General features: G+C 46.5%; 9 protein-coding genes across 9 annotated transcripts; 5 read left to right on the top strand and 4 right to left on the bottom strand.

Moving 5' to 3' along the window:
* Positions 1-105: 105 nt before the first annotated feature.
* Positions 106-1,593, top strand: VPS30 (beclin 1; the record flags this gene model as incomplete). The annotated part of the gene is made up of 1 exon (XM_037281681.1): positions 106-1,593. One exon carries the CDS (start codon positions 106-108, stop codon positions 1,591-1,593), a length of 1,488 nt encoding a protein of 495 aa, XP_037137576.1.
* Positions 1,594-2,307: 714 nt separating this feature from the next.
* HG536_0A07150 (uncharacterized protein) lies at positions 2,308-4,908 on the top strand (the record flags this gene model as incomplete). Its single annotated transcript, XM_037281680.1, has 1 exon — positions 2,308-4,908. The coding sequence occupies one exon, from the start codon at positions 2,308-2,310 to the stop codon at positions 4,906-4,908; it is 2,601 nt and encodes an 866-aa protein (XP_037137575.1).
* Positions 4,909-5,436: 528 nt separating this feature from the next.
* Positions 5,437-7,257, bottom strand: DED1 (DEAD-box ATP-dependent RNA helicase DED1; the record flags this gene model as incomplete). Its single annotated transcript, XM_037281679.1, has 1 exon — positions 5,437-7,257. The coding sequence occupies one exon, from the start codon at positions 7,255-7,257 to the stop codon at positions 5,437-5,439; it is 1,821 nt and encodes a 606-aa protein (XP_037137574.1).
* Positions 7,258-7,749: 492 nt separating this feature from the next.
* MRP51 (mitochondrial 37S ribosomal protein bS1m) lies at positions 7,750-8,808 on the top strand (the record flags this gene model as incomplete). Its single annotated transcript, XM_037281678.1, has 1 exon — positions 7,750-8,808. The coding sequence occupies one exon, from the start codon at positions 7,750-7,752 to the stop codon at positions 8,806-8,808; it is 1,059 nt and encodes a 352-aa protein (XP_037137573.1).
* Positions 8,809-8,854: 46 nt separating this feature from the next.
* Positions 8,855-9,526, bottom strand: HIS3 (imidazoleglycerol-phosphate dehydratase HIS3; the record flags this gene model as incomplete). Its single annotated transcript, XM_037281677.1, has 1 exon — positions 8,855-9,526. The coding sequence occupies one exon, from the start codon at positions 9,524-9,526 to the stop codon at positions 8,855-8,857; it is 672 nt and encodes a 223-aa protein (XP_037137572.1).
* A 226-nt stretch (positions 9,527-9,752) lies between these two features.
* Positions 9,753-10,985, top strand: MRM1 (Mrm1p; the record flags this gene model as incomplete). Its single annotated transcript, XM_037281676.1, has 1 exon — positions 9,753-10,985. One exon carries the CDS (start codon positions 9,753-9,755, stop codon positions 10,983-10,985), a length of 1,233 nt encoding a protein of 410 aa, XP_037137571.1.
* A 101-nt stretch (positions 10,986-11,086) lies between these two features.
* On the bottom strand, positions 11,087-11,920 carry IDI1 (isopentenyl-diphosphate delta-isomerase IDI1; the record flags this gene model as incomplete). The annotated part of the gene is made up of 1 exon (XM_037281675.1): positions 11,087-11,920. The coding sequence occupies one exon, from the start codon at positions 11,918-11,920 to the stop codon at positions 11,087-11,089; it is 834 nt and encodes a 277-aa protein (XP_037137570.1).
* Positions 11,921-12,151: 231 nt separating this feature from the next.
* Positions 12,152-13,549, top strand: BFR1 (Bfr1p; the record flags this gene model as incomplete). Its single annotated transcript, XM_037281674.1, has 1 exon — positions 12,152-13,549. One exon carries the CDS (start codon positions 12,152-12,154, stop codon positions 13,547-13,549), a length of 1,398 nt encoding a protein of 465 aa, XP_037137569.1.
* Positions 13,550-13,665: 116 nt separating this feature from the next.
* On the bottom strand, positions 13,666-14,865 carry MCA1 (Ca(2+)-dependent cysteine protease MCA1; the record flags this gene model as incomplete). Its single annotated transcript, XM_037281673.1, has 1 exon — positions 13,666-14,865. One exon carries the CDS (start codon positions 14,863-14,865, stop codon positions 13,666-13,668), a length of 1,200 nt encoding a protein of 399 aa, XP_037137568.1.
* Between the last annotated feature and the right edge of the window lie 1,933 nt (positions 14,866-16,798).

Genomic DNA, 16,798 nt, shown 5'->3' with positions numbered 1-16,798 from the left:
TAAAATAGCACTACATTATAGTACTCCGAAGCACAGCGCGAAGGTAGCTTTAACTAGAAGTTCAATTCAATTAAGATATCCATCACAAGAAAGTGAAACGCTACTATGAGCAATATTGAGGAATTGCCGCTTAAATGTCAGAACTGCAGGCTTCCGTTAAAGATTGATAGTTCGCTTTTGGATCTAAGTCTGGCACAGAGGGATTTGTTGGCGAACTCATCGAACGACTACACTCCAACCAAATACAAGATACCTGACGATAGACTACACGCTTTAAGTAAAGCTATTCACCCCAAAGATTTGAATCTCCCGAAGTCAGAACTAGACTCTTATGTGTTTCTGCAGACTGAACCAAGCGCGAGCAGTCCATCCAATGACAGTTCAATTGAAACTTCTGCACAGACTCTGATTGCCAGGAAAGAGGATGATTCAGGAGATGAGCATTTGGATGAAGACTTCCATTATGGCCTTTCACATGGCAATACGAGAACGCTTTCGACGCAGATCAGCGCACTAGCTAATGTGTTCAACATTCTATCTTCGAACAGTAATATCGACTATCCTGTGTGCCAAGATTGCTGCAACATTCTGATACAGAGGCTTCAGAGTGAATATGATGATGCAATACGGGAAAGAGACCTTTACACTCAATTCGTTTCCAGAATAGAAAAGCAGAAGAAAGTGGCCCAACCTGAGTCAACTGGAGCAATTCATGAAGAGTCAGCAAAGCTGAAATCGGAAAGCGAATCCCTTCTTAATGAGCTTGTCGGGCTGGAAAAACAAGACGAAGAGTTGGAGCAGAAGATTGCATGTCTCGAGAAGCAGGTTGAGGCTAAGAGAATCACGGAGCTGGAAGACCTGAAACGGAAAAATATGCATGAACTAGAGCTGATTAATTTCTCAACTGAAGTCCAGTCTTTGAAAAAACAGTATGAGTTCTCCCTCAACAGCTTAGATAGGCTGAGGAAATTCAATGTCTACAATGAAACGTTCAAAATATCGCATGAAGGACCATTCGGGGTAATCAATGGACTCAGGCTAGGAGGATTCGACGAGGTAAGGGTACCATGGCAAGAAATTAATGCAGCTTTAGGCCAGATAGTTCTTTTGCTTGCCACGATCATTACAAGACTAAACATCAAAACTAAAGGATACAAGCTCCAACCCATGGGCTCTTTCTCAAAAGTCTGTAAATTTCAGCAAGAAGAACAGGAGTGGGTAACTTACGAGGCCTACTTCGCGGATGGCTTCAAGCTGGGAAAACTGTTTCGCAAGGAGACAGGTTTTGATAAAGCTCTTGAGTGTCTGTTGGATATTGTCCAACTGATGGCTGCAGGATTGTCTCGGCCTCCGTCCGGTGCAGGCGACGTGCAAACTAGTGATGCAGGTTATGCTGAAAACGAGAATGATGTCATTTATGATGTGGAGCTGCCTTATGTGATGCATAAGGACAAGATAAACGGAATTTCTGTGAAGTTGTTCGGCGGTAGGCCGACTTTGGAATGGACTACAGCAATGAAGTTTCTGCTGACTAACGCTAAATGGCTTCTAGCCTTTTCCTCTAGTCGGCTTGCCCAGTCGCCGTCTTCGTGATTTGCAGCTTGCAGCCAGGACAACCCCACCAGATTTGAAGAGGTTCGCTCAAGTAAAGAGGGCCCAAGCCATCTAAACCAGTGTCCGTGTATCTGTCCTGCGCTCGAAGTTGGCCATAAACATGGCTGGTGAGGAGCCTGTCAGCGACAAACGTTAGCTTATCCGTTGGCTAAAATGGACTTAGTATAGAAGCTCGGCTGCATTCGAGGGATAATTGTTGCTACAACAGCTCACCAAAGCTCTGTGTCCTCGCTGCCAAAACCTCACCCAGAAATGGCAGCAGTTAACGGACAAGCAGCAACTAATACCCAATCAGGAGCACCTCGAAGCCAAGGCTCAAAGTTGCTTCTTCCCAATATTTGGTGGAATAAAATTTTTCGACACCGAAGGTGTCAAGAATTACTGACGCATCGGACCAGACAAAGTCCGACACTACAAGTAGATATATAGCAGCTTCTGTCTGGACGATCTGGCATTCGTAACAGCCCGATACCACAGTCTCATCGTTGGATTGCGACCTGGATCCCATTTTCACGTGCGTTTCTCTTTCTTTTACTAACAGCCGTTTTTCAATACTAAAGACATCCTTGAACAAGCTTCTTTAACACTAACTCTGTGCTAGAGGTAATGGAACAATCTTGGGTTCAGTTATCTTGTCCTGTTCGCTCATTGCTGCTAAGTTAACAGATAGGAGGATATCCTTAATCGAGCGGGATGGCTGTAGAGGAAGGAACTCGTTTTGGCCTGGAAGAGCTCACTGCGAAACTGCATAAGTTGTCAGTTGATCTTAACAAGCGATATGTCAAGGTATCTGAAGTGCTAGAAAAAGCATTTAAAGCGATTCCAGAGACTGCAACCCGGCGACAGGTAGTTGAATACATCGCTCAGACTCTAGCTTCGCTCACAAGCACACATCCAGATTACTCAGTGTTGGCAGCTCGGTTGGAGATTGATGAACTTCACCAGAAGATGAAGGGAATAACTTTTACACATAATTTGGGTCTATTAAGGACAACAAGCCGTGTCGATTGGGTTGAACAACTGAATGATTCTCAAGATCAGAAAAGGCGGAAGCCTAATAGGAGCCCCCGCAAAGGCATAATATCGCAGGAGTTTCATGATCTAGCGGTCCTGCACGAGGAACGGCTCAATAGCGCTATTGTGCAGGAAAGAGACTTCCATTTTACTTACTTTGGCTGGAAGACACTTTGTCAATCGTATCTCCTGAAAAGGAACGCTGTAGAGGTGCATGAAACACCGCAATTTCTGTTCATGAGGGTCGCTTTGGCTATCCATGGGCCATACGGTGATATTGACTCCGTCCTGGAGACATACGAACTAATGTCGAAACATTATTTCATCCATGCCTCACCGACACTGTTCAATGCTGGTACAGTGAACCAGTACCTTTCCTCATGCTTTCTTCTCGGAATGATGGAGGACTCTATCGATGGAATATTCAAAACGCTCCACAAGACGGCTCTCATTTCGAAGGCTTCAGGAGGGATAGGACTTCACGTCTCGAACATACGATCATGTGGAGCACTCATCTCAGGCAGCAACGGAATATCAAGCGGCTTGGTTCCAATGCTTCGTGTGTTTAATAACACTGCAAGGTATGTAGATCAGGGCGGTAACAAGAGGCCTGGTGCTTATTGCATATACCTTGAACCTTGGCATGCTGATATTTTTGAGTTCCTACAACTACGAAAGAACCACGGTAAAGAAGAGTTGAGAGCGAGAGACCTGTTTTTTGCTCTTTGGATACCAGACCTTTTCATGAGAAGGGTCGAAACAAACGGGAAATGGTCATTATTCAGCCCTGATGAGGCTCCAGGGTTGACTGACGTCTATGGCGAAGAATTTGACAGATTGTACGAGCACTATGAGAAGACTACTTCTCCAATGCAGCAGGTTGAAGCTCAAAAGCTATGGTCCGAGATATTGCAAAGCCAGACTGAAACGGGAGGACCTTTTATGCTTTATAAAGATTCGTGCAACAAGAAGTCTAACCAGAAAAACCTGGGAACCATCAAGTCATCGAACCTCTGCTGTGAGATTGTCGAATATACTTCAGCAAAGGAAACTGCTGTTTGTAACCTAGCCTCTGTCGCTCTGCCTGCTTTTGTTCAGCAGATTGAAGGCAAAGGAAGCTTGTTTGATTTTAAAGGTTTACATTCCGTTGTCAAAGTGATAACGAGAAACCTGGATCGTTTGATTGACGTTTGTGACTATCCAGTGGAGGAGGCGCGATATAGCAATGAAAAGAATAGGCCACAGGCTATTGGTGTACAAGGCCTAGCAGACGTATTTTTTTTGTTAAAGATTCCCTTCGAAACTGAAGAGGCAAGCATACTTAACAAGCAAATATTCGAAACCATATACCATGCCGCCATTGAGGCTTCTGTTGAACTTGCCGAGAAGTTTGGTCATTATAAGAGTTTCCCAGGATCTCCAGCAAGTCAGGGCCTCCTTCAGTTTGATTTCTGGAAATCAGCGGTAGGTGACGAAGAGTATTTATACAACGATTGGGACCAGTTGAAGGATAGAATTACGACAAAAACAGGGCTTAGGAACTCTCTATTGGTTGCGCCTATGCCTACCGCCTCAACCTCTCAAATTTTAGGGTACACAGAATCATTTGAGCCATTGACTTCGAATATATACACCAGAAGAGTGTTGAGCGGGGAATACATTAATGTGAATAGATATATGGTGGAGCATTTCTGCCGGCTGGGGATATGGGATGAAAAGCTTAAGAACAGGATTATCATGGATAATGGCTCGGTGCAGAACATTGATGGATTGCCAGATGAGATCAAGAAACTTTATAAAACAGTATGGGAAGTGCCGCAAAGAAGACTGATAGATATGGCTCGAGAAAGGTCTCCGTTCATAGATCAATCACAGAGTTTGAATCTTTATCTGCAGACACCCACGATGGGCAAATTGACGGGAATGCATTTTTACGCTTGGAGGCTGGGCCTTAAAACGGGCATGTACTACCTGAGAACACAAGCTGCATCTGCAGCGATTCAATTTACAATTAACAGCGACAACACATTGATGACGGCAGTGAAGCTTGCAAATGATTACCTGTTGGAAAACGAACCAATATTGGGGAGATATCCGAAGAACAGTCGTAAAGAATTGCACATTGACTTTTTCGACAAGAATGGCGTTTCAATCGAAGAGCTTGAGGAAGGATCACTGCGTAAAGCATCGACAGATGAAGACGTTTTTGGTATACATGACATGACTCCTGTAAGTTGCAATATCAAGGATAGCGAGCTTTGCGAAAGTTGTTCCGGTTAAAATGGGGTAGGATAATAACATGTAAATAGGGAACAAAATTGCGTAATTTCTAATTGGAAACGTTTATTCTGGGTTTCTGTTGCGACTTAAATCTCTATGATATATAACTGTAAATAAGACAAGAAAATACTATTATACAACCGTACCATGAATGGACATAAATCTTATTTGCCCAAAAACTTACATCTATCCTTCTCGCATCTGTACAAAGCAGGAGACATTCTATCAGTGATCTTTTAACGGATTAAGGAAAAGTTGATCGGGAAGAGAAAGTTAAGCAACACCTTCATATTTTACATGGTATTTCTAAGAAGAAATCCCATTTTCCAAACTGCAATCTCACCTGTAAAGGGATATAAGAGCAGGAAAACACTCTATTGTACAATTGTATAATACCTCAATTATCGAATCGAAAAGGACAAAAAATAGTAGCGGCTAAACGATGCATAACCAAATGCTAGGACATTAAAGAATGCATGATTTAGAGAAATGTGGGAAAAAGGTTGGATCTGAATCGAGATCAATTATTCACCACCAGGATGAGTTACCGGAAGATTCAGATGCGCCCCATCCAGAGGATCTGCTGCTGCCCCAGGAACCACCGCCCCTTGAGCCGGATGAACCCCAGTTGCTACCACCACTTCTGGAGGCACCCCACGAACCGTTACCGTTACCTTGCTTACGGTAATCTCTTGAACCACTAGCACGGCTGTTGAAGAAGCCACCGCCTCTTCCACCTCTGATACCAGAAGATTCTCTAGAAATATCGTTCAAGAACGCTGGGACGTCTTGGTTGGCTTCAGTCAAGATTTCGACCAAACCCTTGACGATGTTCTTGTTACCTCTGTTAAAGAATGCGGTGGAGACACCAGTGTTACCGGCACGACCAGTTCTACCAATTCTGTGAACGTAGTCATCGACGTCGCTTGGCAAATCGTAATTGATCACATGCGTGACGTTTGGAATATCCAGACCTCTTGCTGCGACAGCAGTGGCAACCAATAGGTTTGCCCTACCAGATCTGAACGCAGCCAACGCACGTTCACGTTCGCCCTGGGTACGGTCACCATGGATAGCAGTGGCAGCAAAATTTTGCATGATCAGGAAATCGGTCAACTGATCGGCCATTCTCTTAGTCTCCACGAAAATCAACGTCAAACCATCGTTGGAGGCCGACAACAAATCCAACAAAGCAGATTTCTTGTCCTCGTCCTCCACGTACAGGATTCTTTGCGTAATGTTTTCCGAAGTGGAACCGACTCTACCGACTGACAAAAAGATGTAGTCGCTCAAGAAGTCACGGGCCAAATGCTGGATGTCCACTGGGAAAGTAGCCGAGAACATCAGGGTTTGTCTGTTTTCCACGCCAGGCATATCGCAACCTTCCACAATGTGTCTAATTTGAGGTTCGAAACCCATATCCAACATTCTGTCTGCTTCGTCGAGAACCAAATACTTGACCTTAGCCAACGAGATCTTACCACGCTCCAAAAGATCGTTCAAACGACCTGGGGTAGCGACCAACAGGTCACAACCGCGGTCCAGCTCTCTCATCTGAGAACCGACATCGGCACCACCGTACACCACAGTTGGCCTAACCCACGATCTGTAAGTGAACTTCTTAGCCTCATCGAAAATCTGCGTAGCCAACTCTCTGGTAGGAGCCAACACAACCGCCGTTGGGAAAGCCTTCCTCATGTACGAGCCCTTCGCACCCTCTGGAGCTGGAGAGGGACCAGTGCTGAACGACTCGGAAAGAACAGGGAACAGAAACCCACCCGTCTTACCAGAACCGGTCTGAGCACACGCCATCAGATCTCTGCCCTTGGCCACGATCGGAACCGAGTACTTCTGCACCGGAGTGGGTTTCGTGAAACGAGCCAGCTTGATGTTCTCCAACAACAGCTCGTCCAAAGGAGGACTCGTAAACTCCGTAATAGGCTCCGGCACCTCCTCACCAGACGCCTCCACGGGAATGTCGTCATAGTTGTCAAAATTGATACCAGAAGACTGGAAGTTTGGATCCTCCGCTACCCCAAACAACTGCACCTCCATCTTCTCGTTTCTCGCCGCTGGAACATGTTTCCCATCAACCCATTTACCAGTACCTGCTGGTCTGAACCCACTACCGCCGCTGTTTCTGCCAAATCCGCCTCTTCCCTCACTGCGCCGGTCAAATCCGAAAAAACTCCCCCTACTGCCGCTCCTGTCACCACGACCCGCTTCAAACCCGTCGTTTCTTGGCCTTCTGCCTCCAGAGTTCCTCAAATGTGGTGGAACGTATCCTCCCTTGCGATCCGAACCAACGTTGATGTCCAATTTCTCAACTTGATTACTCAACTCTGCCATATTACCTATAGAACTTGCTCTCTATAAGACTGTTACTGGTCTGTCAGATGAACCATCACCTCTTGATCCATCCACAATATTATATAATATATACTGGCTGAAAGCCCACTGCCAGCGGAATTCCTTTTTCTCCCGTTGAAAATTTTCACCACATCCTTACACCACACACAATCTTGTCAGAAAAGGCCTGGGCCGGGTTACAGCTGGGTCGTCGAGGATGATCTTCTTCGACCGGTTTGGCAGTAATGGAGAGTTTTGAAGCCTGTTTGGCGGTCTGCTGGATTGTGGGCGCTGCTGGCAGTCTGTGCACATCTCTGCAGTCTGTGGGTGCTGTTGGCCGGCTGGAAATTGGCTTTGAGTGTGCTCTCTGTAGTGTGCGTCGCTTTGTACGGCGAGCGGTATGTGAAATTATTCAAGTTGACCAGCTTGAAGAGACTTTATCAGGTCAAGGAGCAGTCGCTGTAGGTTGTTTCTGCACTCAATTGCCGCTCAATGTCGTCGTCGAGCAGCTTGGCACATTTGCTGAGAAACTCCCGGCTGTCGCATGTGCCTAGGAACTCTAAACCGTTGTTCAGTTCTGTGCCGAGGTATCATCCCAGTCATCAGGTCATCGAAACGAAGCCTTCGACGCATCATCGGCAGGAATGGGGTCTGAAGGCTGCTATTCCGACTAGGAACAAGTCTCGGTTTCTGGTGTACAACGAGCTCGACACGTTGGAGCGGATTACGGATTTCGAGCCCAGCACAGGCTCGCAATGGAACAGGTTGCGTTTCCAGGAGATGGGGTTGGCGCCCAGTTACAATCCGGGCAAGGCGAACCCGCTCTTCGAGGGCCGGTCTGCCGCGGCAGACCGGCTGGCTCCGCTGTGTTCGCTGGTCAACATCGAATCGGGCGCGGCGAACCTGCAGAAGAGCGTGTCGAAGAAGCTGGGCCATGTGAAGGCGCTGCGGAGCGAGTTCAAGCAGTGGTTGCTTGAGAAGGACCCGGAGGCGCTGAAGAACAAGAGCTTTTCCGCGAAGGATATGAACCAGAACGCCATTGCGTTCCTGACCGAGCGCAGCGCACTGCAGGCAAGCAGGGTGTCGAAGAACAGCTTCAAAAACGTCATTGGCACTGGTGGTCTCACGTACAATCTGCGGGGCAAGTTGAGGAACTCGCCCAACGGCGTGGTTCAGAAGACCATAGTTCCCGGGAGATTCCTGAACTTCGACGGGAATGACCGGTTGGCTGCGATCGGTGGGTTCGTCGCCAACGCCACGTCGTCGAGCCCAATGACCTCGCAGATCGCCTACAACTTGGGCGACTTCATCAGAGAGGCCACTTTCCCGTTCGAGGTTCGGCAGGTGTCGGTCGGAGACGGCGGCAAGGTCATGATCAGAGCCCAAGTTGTGAGCGGCATCAGCCAGCAGGCAAGGCGCACGATGCAGGGCAGAAGATACCAGCAGCGTCCGCTGCAGAGGTCGAGGGCCAACCGGGACGCTGCGGTCAGTGCGATGGACCCAAAGGTGAAAGCTGACGAGCTTCTGAATATCTTGCACGACTTCCGTTAACAGGTCATATTCAGCTTGTACATACGAATATACATACTATCTATCTTCACATCAACACACCCTTGGTCGAGGGCACGTCGTTGGTGCCGTTGGGTGCCAGAGCCTCCCTTAGAGCCACGGCCAGCGCTTTGAACGCACTCTCGCTCCTGTGGTGGTCGTTGAAGCCCCTCAGACAGTCGACATGCACTGTGAGTCTGGCGGCCTCGGCAAAACTCTCCAAAAAGTGCGGAATCATTTCGGTCGACAAATCTCCAATCTTCTCTCTTTTCAAGCCAAGATCGATAACCGCATGCGGTCTGTTGGATAGATCAACAACTGCTCTGGATAGAGCTTCATCCAAAGGCGCAAACCCTGTCCCGAATCTCTTTACACCGCGAACTTCCCCCAACGCCTGCTTAAATGCCTGTCCCAGCGCAATTCCGCAGTCCTCCGTCGTGTGGTGATCGTCAATGTGCAGATCTCCGATGCATTCCACGACTAGTGACCAACCCGCGTGTTTTGCCAAGGCGTGAATCATATGGTCTAGGAATCCCACGCCGGTCTGGACATCTATCACCTGAGAACCTGTCGCCTGTGTGGCAACGTTACTATCCTTCTCCTGCTGCTTCTCAGCCAGAATCGACTCCTTTATCTCAACAGGGCCACCATTTAGCGATAGCGCAATCTGGATCTTAGTTTCGTTCGTTATACGACTCACAAATGCTTCACGTCTGCTCATTATAAAGCTAAAAATTGCCAAAAGCCCGTAAGCCTATCTAGATTCGAATAGAGCTGATTCAAGTAGCCTCTTGGCGAGCTCAAAGTGAAGCTTCTTTCAATATGACGTCTTTTTTTCACGACGCTATATAGCGGTGCCAGGTCTTGGCAAAAAGTGTCGATATTAATATATTCGATGGATACAAGAGTTTTTAACCAATTGCTAAGCTTATAGAAGTTCTTGTAAGATGTTGATTGGTTCTCCGGTGAATTTGCTGGTTTTGAAACGTGGCTTTGCAATTCGTCACGCTGTCAGAGGTGGACCGACTGCTACTGGGCGTTATACTAAGTTAGAGAAGAACATACCGCAGATCCGCAGGAAGAAGGCATGGGAAAAGGCTGGACAGGATAAGGAATCGTGGTTCAAGAGGAAGTATGCCCATATCCACGCGAGAGCCAAAAATGAGGGCGTGAAAGATCCATTTGGAAAGAAAAAGGCTCACACTGATAGACTAGCGATGATTGAAAAACGGAGTCAAGCCCAAAGGCAAGATCATGAGGGGAAATTTGAGAAAAGGAGCGCAATACAGGGCCTCAAAGTGAATCCTTTGATGGAATATGTGTATGGGACTAACGGTGTGCTGGCCGCTTTGCAGGCCGACAAAAGAGAATATTATACTAGAGTGCTGTACCATGGGGCGCTACCGACGAGCATCGCTAAACTGGCGGAGGCGAAGGACGTCAAGATCGAGGAAAGCGATAAGCATCGGCTCAATTTGCTCACGAATTATGCCGTTCACAATAACGTCGTGCTGGAGACAAAACCGCTGCAACCGGACGAGGTCTCTCACCTGCAGCTGTGCAACCCAGAGACTGGGACGTTCCAGTACACCGAGATGCAGTTAGAAAATGACTACGTTTCGCGAGAGCTGCGGTATCTGGTCAATGAAGACAAGAAATTCCCACTTGGCCTTTATCTGGACGAAGTGGTCGATCCGCATAACATTGGCGCCGTGATCAGAAGCGCATATTTCCTGGGCGCTGATTTTATCGTCATGTCGAGAAGAAATTGTGCGCCTTTGTCACCAGTGGTATCGAAGACCAGCAGTGGCGCGGTTGAATTGATACCGATATTTTACGCTGACAAGCCACTAACGTTTTTTAACAAGTCTCAGGAGGAAGGCGGCTGGGCTTTTGTCACCAGTTGTCTCGCCAAGTCCGATTCCAGGAGCAATAAGTATACGAGGGGCAAAACACTGGAAATGGGCGATTTGCGTGGGATGTGCAAGGAGCTGCCCGTCATGCTAGTTATCGGCAACGAGGGAAGTGGTGTACGAACGAATATCAAGATGAGGAGCGATTTCTTCGTGGAAATTCCATTTGGGAGGGCAGACGTGCCTGGTGTTGAGACACCGGTAGATTCATTGAACGTGAGTGTGGCTACAGCTCTTCTTCTAAATACTCTGTTGAAAAGCCCGTAGATCTATGATTGGCAGTAGCTGTTCTACTTTGTAGCGCTCAGAGACGCGAATCTGTATATATGGAGACTAAACGTAAAAAGTTCAAAATTTCAAAGCATCATTTATAGCATTCTGTGAATACGGGGATCGTTCTCTACTTTGGATAAATCGCTGAGCTGCTCCCACCATTGAAATAGGTAGCTCTCACAGATGAGCTTGAACCATGGAGTGAATTTTAGGTTTGGGTCGCTAAACATCTGCTTCAGCTGCTCCGCGCTGACCCATTTGGAGTCCCTCACCTCATTCACGTTTGGGGCGACACTTAGCTCCTGGCCCTTGCAGAGCCTGTAGAACAGGATGTAGTCTATTTCGTGTTCGCCCCAAGGTTCGTTACTTGGCGCCATGTAATGGATTCTGTTCAGGAAGTGGAAGCGACCCCTGGTCCGCGTCTCTGACTGTGGGATCCCCAGCTCATGCTCCAGTTTCCTCACAGCCGCATTGATAGCGCCTTGAACTTTCTCCGCAAGACTTCCATCCACGCCCAGCTCATCGTCCACACATAGCGGGTGCGAGCAGCAGGTGTTGGTCCATAAGTCGGGGAACGTGATCTTCTCCGATGCACGCTGCTGCAGTAACAGCTCTCCGCGTTCGTTAAACAGAAACACAGAGAAAGCACGGTGAAGCAAACCCTTTTCAATGTTACTCATCAAATGACACAATTTCTTCGTTCCGGCACCAATCGCTTCATCGTTCCAATCTAAAACAATGCAGTTCTCGTTCATCAATCTAATCTGCTCATCGTCATGACCAAAGAACACCTTATCCTTAGCGTCTTCTGCTGAAGAATCGCTCGAATGCGTATTAGGCCTCTTTTTCAACGGAATCACTTCGGGAAAAAGCTCCAAAACGTCATTGTCGCTCAGTCCTTTCACAATTTCTGCATATGCTGAGCTCATACCGGCCAATTATCCCGTTACGGCTTCTTCATTAACTGTCATTTAAGCATCTCATCGAGATAACTTTGAATTTTTCAGTAGTGAAAATTTCAGTCGCTTTATACGAACAGTTGAAAAAAAAAGACACGCCATAGCTCGAGGAACCACTTATATGAGTAACTTGATAGCTGAACAGGAGTCAATTGTGGGCTATAGCTGGGATTGGAGGTGTCTGAGAGCATTGAAGTAAAGATGTCGAGCCAACAACAACAATACAAGTACAAGAAACCTGATGTTGGAGCCAGAGATAAGAAATTGGAAGGTCTAAACGGTCAATTGAAAAAAATTGATGGCGAGATCGCCTTGTTGAGAAAGCAGATCGATGAGAATCAGACCGCTGATTCAACTCAATCGGAGAGGAAGAAGTTGCAAGAGGAGACTAAGAAGATCATCAAGACGCAGGCAGACTTGAAGAGTCGCAGAAACGCGATTCATGAGCAGATCAAGCAATTGGATGGTCACATCAAGAGAAAAACGAGTGAAATCAACGAAAAGCTTGGCAAGAAGGCTAAATACTCAACTCCAGGCGAGGTCAAGCAAAGAATATCTGAGATCGAGGATCAAATTGCCTCTGGTGAGTTGTCTTTGGTGCAAGAAAAGTTGTTAGTCAAAGAGATGCAGGCTCTGAACAAGCTGAACAAGGATCTCGTTGCCATTGAGCCGGTGAAGAAGTCTATGGATGACGACAGAGCCAAGATTGCTGAATTGAAGGAAGAGCTGAATCACTTGAACCCTAAGGAAGTATCTGCTAAGTTCGAAGAAACGCAAGAAAAATTGAACAGCTTGCAATCCAAAGCGCAAGGTGTCTATGACAAGAGACAGGTGCTTTTCAACAAGCGTGCTGCATTGTACAAGAAGCGTGATGAGATTTATGCTCAGATCAGAAAGATCAGATCCGACTTCGATAATGAATTCAAATCTTTCAAGCAAAAGTTGGAGATGGAACGTTTGAAACGTGAGGAGGACCAGAAGCTGTCCAAGCTGTTGGAGGAGAAGGACATTGCTATCGGGAAGGTGCAAGAAAAGTTGTTGCACGCCAAAATGCCAGCTTTCACCTACGAGATCGAAGCTATCGAAAATGCCTTGTTGGCTCTAGATCCAACGTATGAGAAACCAAAGAAAGACATTTTTGGTGAAGAAAAGAAGGCTAGCGCTCCTCAAGCTGTAAGAAGAGCCGAAAACGACGATTTGGTCTTGGTCTCCAAGAAGAAGGATGATGTTTTCACCAATACTGCTCCTTCCAAGTCCAAAAAACACAAGAAGAAGCAACAGACGAATGGCGACAATGCTTCCATTACCGAAGCTGCTGACGGCAAGTTCAGTTTGCAGCCAACTTTGATTGCTACTCTCGCAGAATTGGACGTCACTGTCCCAATTTCCAAAGAGGAAGTCCCCGCTACCGTGGAACAACTGAAGAGCAAGCACGAAGACTTTTTGTCGAAGCAAGATGAACAAACTGAGAAGAACATCGCTTTGGTTGAGAAAGAGTTAAAGGAGCTTGAACTTGATTTCAGCAAAAAAGAGGAGCAAATCAAGAAGGAATTGGAAGCCAAAAGAACTCAAGACAGTGAAAAAAAGACCGAGGCATAATCTTCTCGTCAAAGATTTTCTGAATCATGAACGCATTCTAGTCATTGGTAAATAGTAACTTTCATATGTAACTTAAAGAAACATGACACTAGCGACTGAGACGGTATTTCTTGACGTCATAAGATGAATTGCAAGTTGACATCGATCGGATGAGAAGATGACAATTGGGGTTTCTGTGTGTATTTAGACATCAACTCTTGTCTCATGTTTTGCAATAGCGATAGGTACGATTGCTGCGGCTGCAAAGTTAGTACTTTAACAAATGCATACGACATAGCGCCCGTGGCTTGACCATTTTCTGTCGCATCAGCAGAAGTTTGACTGTCTTTTGAACCAGAAAACATGATCACATCAGCGGGAGAGAATTTGATCTGTTTAACACGCTCACGATCAACATTCCCTCCGACCTTGTTCTTAACCGAGCTCGCAATAGATCCAAGAGAACTTACCAGGGCAGATCGGTTCCCGACAGCGTATGCCATGGCCGCTTGCAAACCATCCTGACCCACGTCTTTCCAAACGTTCGGCTCTTTAACCACACCTTTGGTAGAATACGTGTATGGCAGGTCCAGCACCGTTCCTGAATGACAAGAGTCAAACAGAGCTGTCAATCTTGCACCTGGAGGCAATGGTTTAACCATGATATCGTGCATGACATCATCCACAAGGTATCCCTGCGACTCGAAGTCCAATGGATAGATGACGTCGTCCATTCCGTCGTCCTCATCACCGTCTAAATCCTTAGTTTGTCCACCATGGCCAGAGTAATGGAAAAATAACGAATCGTTGGGCCTCGCATCCTTGACAAGCCATTGCATAGCTCTGATAATATTAGATTTCAGAGGCAAACGTACTGTGTCCTGTTGGTCGTCAGTCAACATTACGATGTCGTTCGGATTGTACCCATAACGGCTGGTTAAGAAGTTGAACATATTGTGAGCGTCGTTAATACAGCCCCTCAACTGATTTCTGGTCCCAATATAATTAATACCGACGAGTAGGGCTTTACGCTTCCCCGTACATTGAGAATATTGAAATGCATTTTCGATACCCTGAACAGACTGCATCTGCTGTGGTGGTTGTGCCATGTTTACTGACGGCTGGGCATACTGCTGTGGTCCATCGTGATATCCATCCCGATTACCTCGCGGAGGAGGTGCCATGGGACGCTGATATTCACCATACGACGATGGAGGAGGTGCTGCAGGCCTCGAGTAATCCATTTGTTCATTGCCAGGCGGTGGGCATTGAGGCCTCGAATACCCACCATCATTCCTAACGTTGCTATACGTGTTGTGAGCTCTACCAGGGAACATCTTTGCTAACTATCACCTTCTATCTATGGTTTTCAAGCTTACAGTCTTGTCTGTTGGCTAAACCGAGTACCTTATACGTCATTTTTCTTTACAGCGACAGTAAATCGAAAACTGGCACAGTACAACATAAACTGGCCAAGTTCGAAAAACGATAAATACTACAAAAGCCAACCGGCTTAACCGCTTTAAGGTGATCAATAGTATAGAGAATTTTTCCTTATCTGAATTCATCATTTTAGGCTTTAATTATTGCTTTGGTTTACACTGACTTCTCACCTTGAAGTGGGCACAAGTTGAGAAATTGCCGAGTACGATAACCGGCGTTTACGCCGTCTACTTGTAATTCTCTGCTTAGATTTTGAGCTTGCGACCAAGTCACTGGGCTGGAGACGAACCTATACACTGGATGTATGGAAAACTCTCTACATTCCTCATGTTCGAGAGTTTCATGGTGTGTCATTCCAGGATATCTTGAAGTGTAATTTGAAATGTCTTTAATGTTGTGCCGAAGTGATATTCTGTCGGCGTCTTGATGCCTTTATCAGCAATTGAGAAGAATGGTCGAAATAGCATGCAATTTGGAGATGATGCTATGTGTGCTACTAAGACGTTAGATCGCTCTGGAAGATAGTGAGTCTCAAGCATATGGGTACATCCGTTTAGCAACAGACTGAAGAATACTCAACAGCCGTTATTAACCAGTTGACCATGCCGTATCCTTACAAGGTTACTCAAAGAAGCGGGATCTGGTGGAAGTGTTAAAGGGAGAGAAGCTTTTCAATCTACCAAAGCCACCATGGCGGTTCAACTAACAACATTTTGTTCAGCTTTCCAGTGATGCAAAGCGAGCGTCCAGATCTGGCAGAACTCAATAAACTGGTGTCGAGTGAGCGTTAGCAGTTGGATTTTCTTTGTGAATTTAGCAAAGCTCATGAAATTACACAGATCTCTCCTTGCAAAGAGCTCCGTATGGCTTTACTGCCATGATGGACACCCTATGGCTCCTTCAGAGAACAAGCTGCCATCAAAACTTCATCTTTCTATGGGGACGTACTACCAACATGACATTGCGTTTTATTATGACAGCTAGTCATGAAATTGTTCGCCATCGCACAGTCTGTACTGGAACGCAAGAAATCTTGCAGATCACGGTGACATGGCCCTATAATGGCTTCACATAGGCTCAGTATTCGAGTTTTATCTCTGACATGACTGCTGGTTTTTTCAAAGCGACGGAAATCTTACTGCTGACACCCGAAAACAAAATCATTATATTTTCCGGTAAGCAAACCGGTGCCAGTCCTCCAGCTCACTTGTTCCACGGTTGCTACACTCTGATCAGATGGATCAGATGCTTGTTCATGCTTTCCTGCCTGATCTTAGATTGCCGCTGCAGAGCCATTGAAAGCGTCGCCTACCGCTTACAGACGGGAAATAAATTCGATTATCTGGAGCGCAGCCTCGCATCTGCTGGTTCGCCGTAAGGATAAACCTGGAGAAGTCGGGCATTCCAGGGTTTGGATCTGGATGCAGTAAATGTTCGTCATATAGCAAGAGTTTTACAGGAGATCTCAGGCTAATTATCTGCAGTTTCAAGATCCCACTTGAGCTGAGCATCCTAAAGGTCCTTCTACTTACCGTTTCCGACCCAAAGAAGCAGGTTTTGTCCACGCCGAACTGGACTTCTTCCACTCGATCAGGCTTGCAAACTTTACAGACGACAGACATATGCAAGACTCTGCACAGAACGGCTTCAAAGCCCTGAACGGAGGCCTAGAAGCCATCGATCGAGCAGCATAAAGCCCAACACGCGAAGCTTCTTCTTTGTAGGCATTGCCTCTTTGTTTACCATATTTCCTTTATAAGATAAAATCTTAAATAAAGCAGACTCGGTTAACCAGAACCTTCAAAGGCTGATATAACCACAGTTGGT

This window comes from Torulaspora globosa, chromosome 1 (genome assembly GCF_014133895.1).
Source record: "Torulaspora globosa chromosome 1, complete sequence".
Lineage (NCBI taxonomy): Eukaryota > Fungi > Ascomycota > Saccharomycetes > Saccharomycetales > Saccharomycetaceae > Torulaspora > Torulaspora globosa.
The sequence above is the reverse complement of the archived record's forward strand: the minus strand, read 5'-3'. Positions and strand labels throughout refer to the sequence as shown.